The 7,801-nt window shown below is 37.4% G+C and overlaps 1 protein-coding gene across 5 annotated transcripts in view; it reads right to left on the bottom strand.

The window, feature by feature from the left end:
* Positions 1–3,330: 3,330 nt before the first annotated feature.
* RCBTB1 (RCC1 and BTB domain containing protein 1) overlaps positions 3,331–7,801 on the bottom strand; it is a 51,819-nt gene continuing 47,348 nt past the window's right edge. For all 5 annotated transcript variants that reach the window (XM_082859611.1, XM_082859614.1, XM_082859613.1 and 2 more), the window contains one exon: positions 3,331–7,188. In XM_082859611.1, coding sequence (XP_082715737.1) covers positions 7,048–7,188 — 141 coding nt within the window. In that variant the 3' untranslated portion in view covers positions 3,331–7,047. The remainder of the gene's footprint in view (positions 7,189–7,801) is intronic.

Here is a 7,801-nt window from a genome sequence, read left to right as displayed (position 1 = left end):
ACCAGTGACTGGCTCCTCCATACAAGGCAGGGCCTGGCAACCAATCAGACCAGAGGCCAGCCACACCCACCAGGCTGCCCACAGTAGTCAGCCCACCACAGCAGAAGGACCCACACAGCCCACATGGAGGATGCCCCTATAGCATATAGCTCCAGTGACGAGAGGGGAGTGCATTGCTGGGACACGTAAGACATCCCCTACAAAGGGCCACTTTTCCAAAGTCAGGAATCATAACCAACCTACCTGATACCCAGAAATAAATACAGTAAGTTAGGCAAAATGAGGTGACAGAGGAATATGTTCCAAACGAAAGAACAAGATAAAACCCCAGAAGAAGAAATAAGTGAAGTGGAGACACAGTTCAAGGTAATGATCATAAACTTGATCAAAGAATTCAGAATAAAAATGAATAAACAGAACAAGAAGTTAGAAGTTTTTAAAGAAGAGTTAGAAAACGTAACAACCAAACAGATGAAGAATACAATAACCAAAATGAAAAATACACGAGAAGAAATCAAAAGTAGACTAAATGACACAGATGAACAGATCAGTGAGCTGGAAGACAGAGTAGTGGAAATCACTGATGCTGGACAGAAAAAAGAATAGAAAGAAATAAGGACAGTTTAAGAGACCTGAGACAACAACAAGCATACTAACATTCACATTACAGGGATCCCAGAAAGAGAAGAGAGAGAGAGAAAGGGCCTGAGAACATATTTGAAGACACAGTAGCTAAAGACTTCCCTAACCTGGAAAAGGAAACAGTCACCCAAATCCAGGAAGCACAGAGTCCCAAACAGGATCAACCCAAAGAGGACCACACCCAGACATATTATAATTAAAATGGCAAAAATTAAAGAGAGAATATTAAAAGCAACAAGGGAAAAGCAACAAGTTATCAATACTTATAAGGAAACTCCATTAAGGATATCAGCTGACTTTTCAGCAGAAACTCTACAGACCAGAAGGGAGTGGCACAATATATTTAAAGTGATGACAGGGAAAAACCTACAACCAAGAATACTTTACTTGACAAGGCTCTCGTTCAGATCTGATGGAGATCAAAAGTTTTACAGACAAGCGAAAGCTAAAAAAGTTCAGTGCCACCACCAAACCAGCTTTATAAGAAATGTTAAAGGAAATTTTTTAGTGAAAAAGAAAAGGCCACAACTAGAAACATGGAAATTATGAAAAGAAAAAGCTCATTGGTGAAGGCAAACATACAGTAAAGATAGGAAATCAGCCATGAACAAAGCTAGCAGGAAGGTTAAAAGACAAAGTAGTAAAATTGTCTATATCCACAATAAGCAGTTAAGGGATACAAAAAATAAATAGATTTAAAATATGATGCCAAAAACAGTAATCATGAGGGGAAGAGAGTACAAATGTAGGGCTGTTAAAATGCATTTGAAATTAAGAGATCAGCAACTTAAAATAATCACATATATATATACAGATTGCTATATAAAAACCTCATGGTAACTGCAAACCAAAAATGTATAATAGATACACAGACAAAAAAGAGAAAGGAATTCAAACATAACACTAAAGATAGTCATCAAATCACAAGGAAAAAGAACAAAGAAGAAGAAAAGAACAAAAAAGAACTATAAAAACAACCCCAAAACAATTAACAAATGGCAGTAACTACATACATATCAATAATTACTTTAAATGTAAATGGATTAAATGCTCCAATCAAAAGACATATAGACTGGCTGAATGGACACAAAAACAAGACCTGTACACATGCTTCCTACGAGAGACTCACTTCAGATCTAAAGACACATGCAGACTGAAAATGAAGGGATGGAAAAGGGCATTCCATGCAAATAGAAATTAAAAGAAAGCGGGGGTAGCAATATTGTACCAGACAAAATAGACTTTGAGGTGGGAGAGGGAGGATGGATGGGAGGCTCAAGAGGGAGGGGATATGGGGACATGTGTACGCATATGGCTGATTCGCTTTGTTGTGCAACAGAAACTAACACAGTATTGTGAAGCAATTATACTCCAATAAAGAACTATTAAAAAAAAAAAGACTGTAAAGAAGGACATTACATAATGATCAAGGGATCAATCCAAGAAGATGTAACAATTGTAAATATATATGCACTCAACATAGGACCACCTAAATACATAAAGCAAATATTATCAGACATAAAGGGAGAAACTGACAGTAACACAATAATAGTAGGGGACTTTAACACCTCAATTACATCAATGGACAGATCGTCCAGACGGAAAATCAATAAGGAAACACTGGCCTTAAATGACACATTAACCATTGACAAAACAGGAAGACAACCTACTTAATGGTAGAAAATATATGCAAATGATATGACTGATAAAGGGTTAATATCCAAAATATATAAACAGCTCATACAACTCAACATCAAAAATACAAACGAAATTAAAAAATGGGCAGAAGACCCGAATGGACATTTCTCCAAAGAGGACATACAAATAGATGGCCAAGAGGCACACACAAAGATGCTCAACGCTGCTAACACTAGGGAAATGCAAATCAAAACTACAATGAGATATCACCTTACACCTGTCAGAATGGCCATCATAAAAAGACCACAAATAGGGGAGCTTCCTGGTAGTCTAGTGATTAGGATTCACTGCCGTCACTGCTGTGGCCCGGATTCAATCCCTGGTTGGGGAACTGAGATCCCACAACTTGCACAAAGTGGCAAAATAAATAAATAAAAGACCATAAATACCACCAAATGTTGGCAAAGATGTGGAGAAAAGGGAACCCTTGTACCCTAATGGTAGGAATGGAAATTGGTGCAGTCACTGTGGAAAACAGTATGGAGGTTCCTCAAAAAACTAAAAATAGAACTATCATATGATCCAGCAATCCCACTCCTGGGTATATCTCCAAAGAAAATGAAAACACTAATTTGAAAAGATATGTGCAACCCAATGTTCACAGCAGCATTATTTACAATAACCATGATATGGAAGCAACCATGTGTCCATCAACAGATGAATGGATAAAGATGATGTGGGGTGTGTGTGTGTGTGTGTGTGTGTGTGTGTGTGTACTAGTCAGTCATCAAAAAGAATGAAATTCTGACATTTGCAGCAACATGGATGTACCTGGACAGTATTATACTTAGTGAAATAAGTCAGAGAAAGACAAATACTGTATGTTATCACTTATATATGGAATTTAAAAATAAAACCAAAAAAAAAAACCAAAAATTTAAAGATAAAAATGGAATTTAAAAATAAAAATATTGAGTATAACAAAAAAGAAACAGGCTCACAGATACAGAGAACTAGTGGTTACAAGTGGGGTATGGGAAGGGGGGAGGGGCAAGGTGGGGGTAGGGAATTAAGAGGTAAACTAGTATGTATAAAATAAATAAACTATAAGGATATACTGTATTGCACAGGGAATACAGCCAATATTTTATAATAACTATAAATGGAGTATAATCTATAAAAATTCTGAATCACTATGTTGTATATCTAAAACTAAGATAATATTGTAAATCGACTATACCTCAATTAAAAAAAAAAAAAAACCAAGACTCCATCCCAGACCCACTGAATAAAGATTTCCCCTGGTCTAGATGATGCTGTAACTTCAGCTTCCCTCCCTGATGATACATCCTATAGCAAAGCTTATCTGAGTAACAGTTCTGATGTCATGATGTTTATTTCTTAAAAAAACCCTCTGTCCACCACTTTACTTTCAAATTTCACCATTCATGGTGGTAACTCAGCACAAGGGAGCAACATGTATTTGTCATCAAGTGGCAAATATCGGGCAAATTAAAACAGACCTGGATTTTTACTTTAGCTGTGTCACTGCTGAAACAATTATTTAATATGAGACTAATTCTGCCTACTTTACGGTACAAAATATGGGCACTAAAAAAGAAAATGCATGTGAAGCACAGGGCATTAAAATGCCTGGCATTGTGGGAAATAAATGTTCTCATCCACACCACACGCACAAACACATGCCCTCCCCTTGCCAACACTTCCACCTGAGGGGCCCTGGTTTATTTTCCCATTCTAACCAAACAAACTTGCTTATGGTAAAGTTCTGAAAGGCTCATTATTCCGAACCACCTCTAAGCCCTTGCTTGGGCCACTGACCGTTGTTTTGGAAATGAGCTAAAAGGACATTTGTGTTGCCCCCTATGCTGCACAAACATGACCTTCAGAACAATTGCTTCTCATACTAACCCTACTGGGTTTCCTCTCAATGACTTACGAAAAGCTGTTTATAAATGTTATTATGTTGTTAATTCCTAAACCTCTCTCCTCTCTCCCAATAATTTTTACATTCCTTGAGGATAGGGACCATGTCTCTCCCTTCATTTGTAAGTCCCCAAAAGGATCCAGATACGTTTTTCTACTGTGACAGTTCAATTGTAGTATCTTTCGGCAGGAACAAAACCAAAGCATATCTTCTGGGGTGGGGAGGATAATTGAGAAACAGCATGTTCATGGTGGTACCTGTTTTTAGTCTGATACCCAAGAATCACAGTACTGGTTTTTTTTTAAACTGTGGCAAAATACACATTACCATGTTAACCATGCTAAAGTGTACAGTTCAGTGGCGTTAAGTCCATTCACATTGTTGTGTATCGTCCACGCATAGAACTCTTTCCATCTTGCAAAACTGAAACTCTGTACCTATTAAACAATAACCCCTCATACCCTTTCTCCCAGCCCTTGCCAACCACCATTCTACTTCCTATGAATCTGACTACTCCAGGGACCTCATGTAAATGGAATCATACAGTACTTGTCCTTTTGGGACTGGCTTATTTCACTTAGCATAATGTCCTCAAGGTTCATCCAAGCTGCAGCATGTGTCAGAATTTCCTTCCCTTTTACGGCTGCCAGATTATTGATTTTTGAGAGGGAAAAAATAACTCTACATGCCTATTTTAACAGATTGCTTTATTTATTAATATGTCACTCTAAACATTACATATATACAACCTATATAACTAGCGTATCAAACCTTGTTCCAGTAGGAAGTTCAAGAGTACATTTTAGGGCTATGTGAAGAAATACCAATACTTTGGCTTTCACTATTATATCAGATGAAAAAAACAATTCAAAGAATAGTTTTCATCTCCTGCTATGATTAACAACAAAACCAAGTAGAAAAATAAGAGAGCCTATTTTTTAAAAAAAAACCAACACAAGATACTCAAGTACTTTCTGAGAGACTTTTTTCTGTTCTCTTCACTGAAAATATAGTCATACAAATTACTCAGTAATCTAATATGAGAAGTGGTTCTTCACCTATTGGGAACTCAGTAAATATTTGTTTAGTGAATGAACTATCTATGGAAATGGATCTATGTTAATTTGTGCTTTTTTAAAGTTTTTTTTCAAGTAAGAGCAATAGTAAACTTACTGAAGTTCTTGTTTTGTCCAGATCGTAAGCCTATAGACAGTGACTGTTAGAAACACTACCCATCATAGCTAATAATCAAATTAATGTACATTTATCAACCTAGTAAGAAAATTCTATTATGTTGCAGAGCTAATTCTAACCTAATAACTCATTGGGCTTCAATCACTTGCAACATGGTAAAGAAAAGGGGGCTGAGACTTCCGGGTTTATTTCATCTATCAATGAATTTCCATCTTTGGGCCCTCACCCCCCAATATACACTTAGAAACATTGCTAAAAACAGTAGCTGCAGCATCTCTTCACCCTCTTTTTAATTGGGGTCTGAAAATGGATTCGGTCTCTAAATTCAGATGGAGGACCTTCCAAACATGACACAGTTCACTAAAGGAGCCCCCACAAATGGAAATGAGTCCGTGGGCCAGAGAGCAGAACAAAGCTTTGTCCTTGAAGCAAGCTCAACGGGCACACGTGATAAAACTCAGAGTTGAACACTCTTACTTCCCAAAGTCACATTTCATAACCAGACCAAAAACACACCATCATAATTTAGATCCTTTTTCAAAGTTACCTAACACAATTAAAAGGAAAGGAAAATCAAACGTGAAAGCTGGTGACATTTCAAATAAGCAAAATGTGTGACAGCATTTGGCATAGATAAAAATCGATTAAAAACAAATTCTATTAAGTCCTGTAAGAAACTTGGTTTTGAGAACCACTTATTTGAGTCGGACGTAGCAGATCTGATGATTCAGCAACCACAATTCAGGAAGGCAAGAGTACATTGAATATATCACTATTTTCCTCTTATATGATTAGCATTTATAGGAGAAAAGGTGGGGGGATTTAAATTTGGGTTCTCAAATTTAACCTTAAGAAAATGCTGTTAGTAGTGGAGACTCTGAGTTATAAAATATCCACTTTCACCCAAATGAAGTTTCTTTCATTATCAAGTTTTCACAGATAGTTCTACATTACGACTCTTTACGTACTTAAGTCTTAAGAGAAACCCTGACTAACCTAGAAATTCATCTTCACATAATTATCATTTCAATAGGCTTATATTAAATTGAATATTATTTTGAAGTTAAAAAAGTCATCAATAATGCAAATACACAAACAAAAGCCTCAGACAATCTTAACTATTCCTTCACAGTGAAGCTACTGAACTAGCAACTAATGCAGCCCTTCAACAAGCCCCCAAGTCAGCATCTGTCATTCCCAGTGGGGCCTCTACACCTCTCACAGTTGGCACCCTATCCCAAACCCTGGCGTCAAAAGGGTTGTCGATATGCAAGCCAGGAGACTTGCCGCAAAGCCCCCTTTCCAACTTCAGGAGTTCCTCTAATCAAAACCAAACCAAACAAAAAACAAACAACCAGCTAGACTTTCACCCTTATACAATGTCCCAGCCAAACGTTAAGGTCACATTTAAAATATACACATCTGGAAATAAGGGTTGTTTAAAATGGGTTCAGGAAAAGCCGTACACCCTTCCTGTATCCTTACACAGAGAACTGTATCTCCATGTGAGCAAATCAACCTGATGGGCTCTTTTACCTGCAGAATTACATCACCCATAGAGCACAAACGACACACCATCACCAGCAGCCCCAGAGCACTCACACAAAACCCAGCAGTCTTGGGCTTCAGTTCTTAAAGGCTCCACATTTACTGGCTTTAGCAATGAATTCCTTTAGCAGAGGGCCATCCATTTGCCAAAATGCTGCAGTCTGTGTAACTTCTGTCAAATGATTGATGCAAAACTTAAAGCAGAATTCTTCTAAATCCTGGACACACACAACAAAAATAAAAACAAGAAGAGGCCTTTTTTAATTAACTTTGAATTACTTCTCTCCAGCTCCCTCACCCTCCCCCAGAAGAGATTTGAGGCCAGAAACCTCAAACTAGGCAAACAAGTGACCACAGGTACATGTCAGAAAAATACAAACTATTTACTCACCACACAGTAAAAGCAATGGTTCCCCTACTCAAGTCTGACTCTTCAAAACACACACACACAAACACACACACACAAACACACACACACACACACACACACACACACACACAGTGGGGGGTGATTTCCTCATGGTTATCACATAGTCTAGTCACTCAAAGACATGGTTTTAAAAAGCTGAAACAACTTTTGTCCATATCATATGTTTTACCACATTCAAGAAGTCAGAGAAAAGAATTAAGATGTGGGTCATTTGGTCCAAGGAAGCGAAGACTTTAAGAAACAGAAAAGTAATGAAGAGAAATGGTCAACCTAAAGTGACACATTAAAAATAAAACTTCCAAAGACCTTAAATTCACTTTCACGCTCTCCTATATAAAAATGCCTTCATTTTTAAAGCCACAAAGAATAATATACTACAACTTCCACCATGCTAATTTCTC

The sequence above is a fragment of the Leucopleurus acutus genome, assembly GCF_964270905.1.
Source record: "Leucopleurus acutus genome assembly, chromosome: 18".
Lineage (NCBI taxonomy): Eukaryota > Metazoa > Chordata > Mammalia > Artiodactyla > Delphinidae > Leucopleurus > Leucopleurus acutus.
The sequence above is the reverse complement of the archived record's forward strand: the minus strand, read 5'-3'. Positions and strand labels throughout refer to the sequence as shown.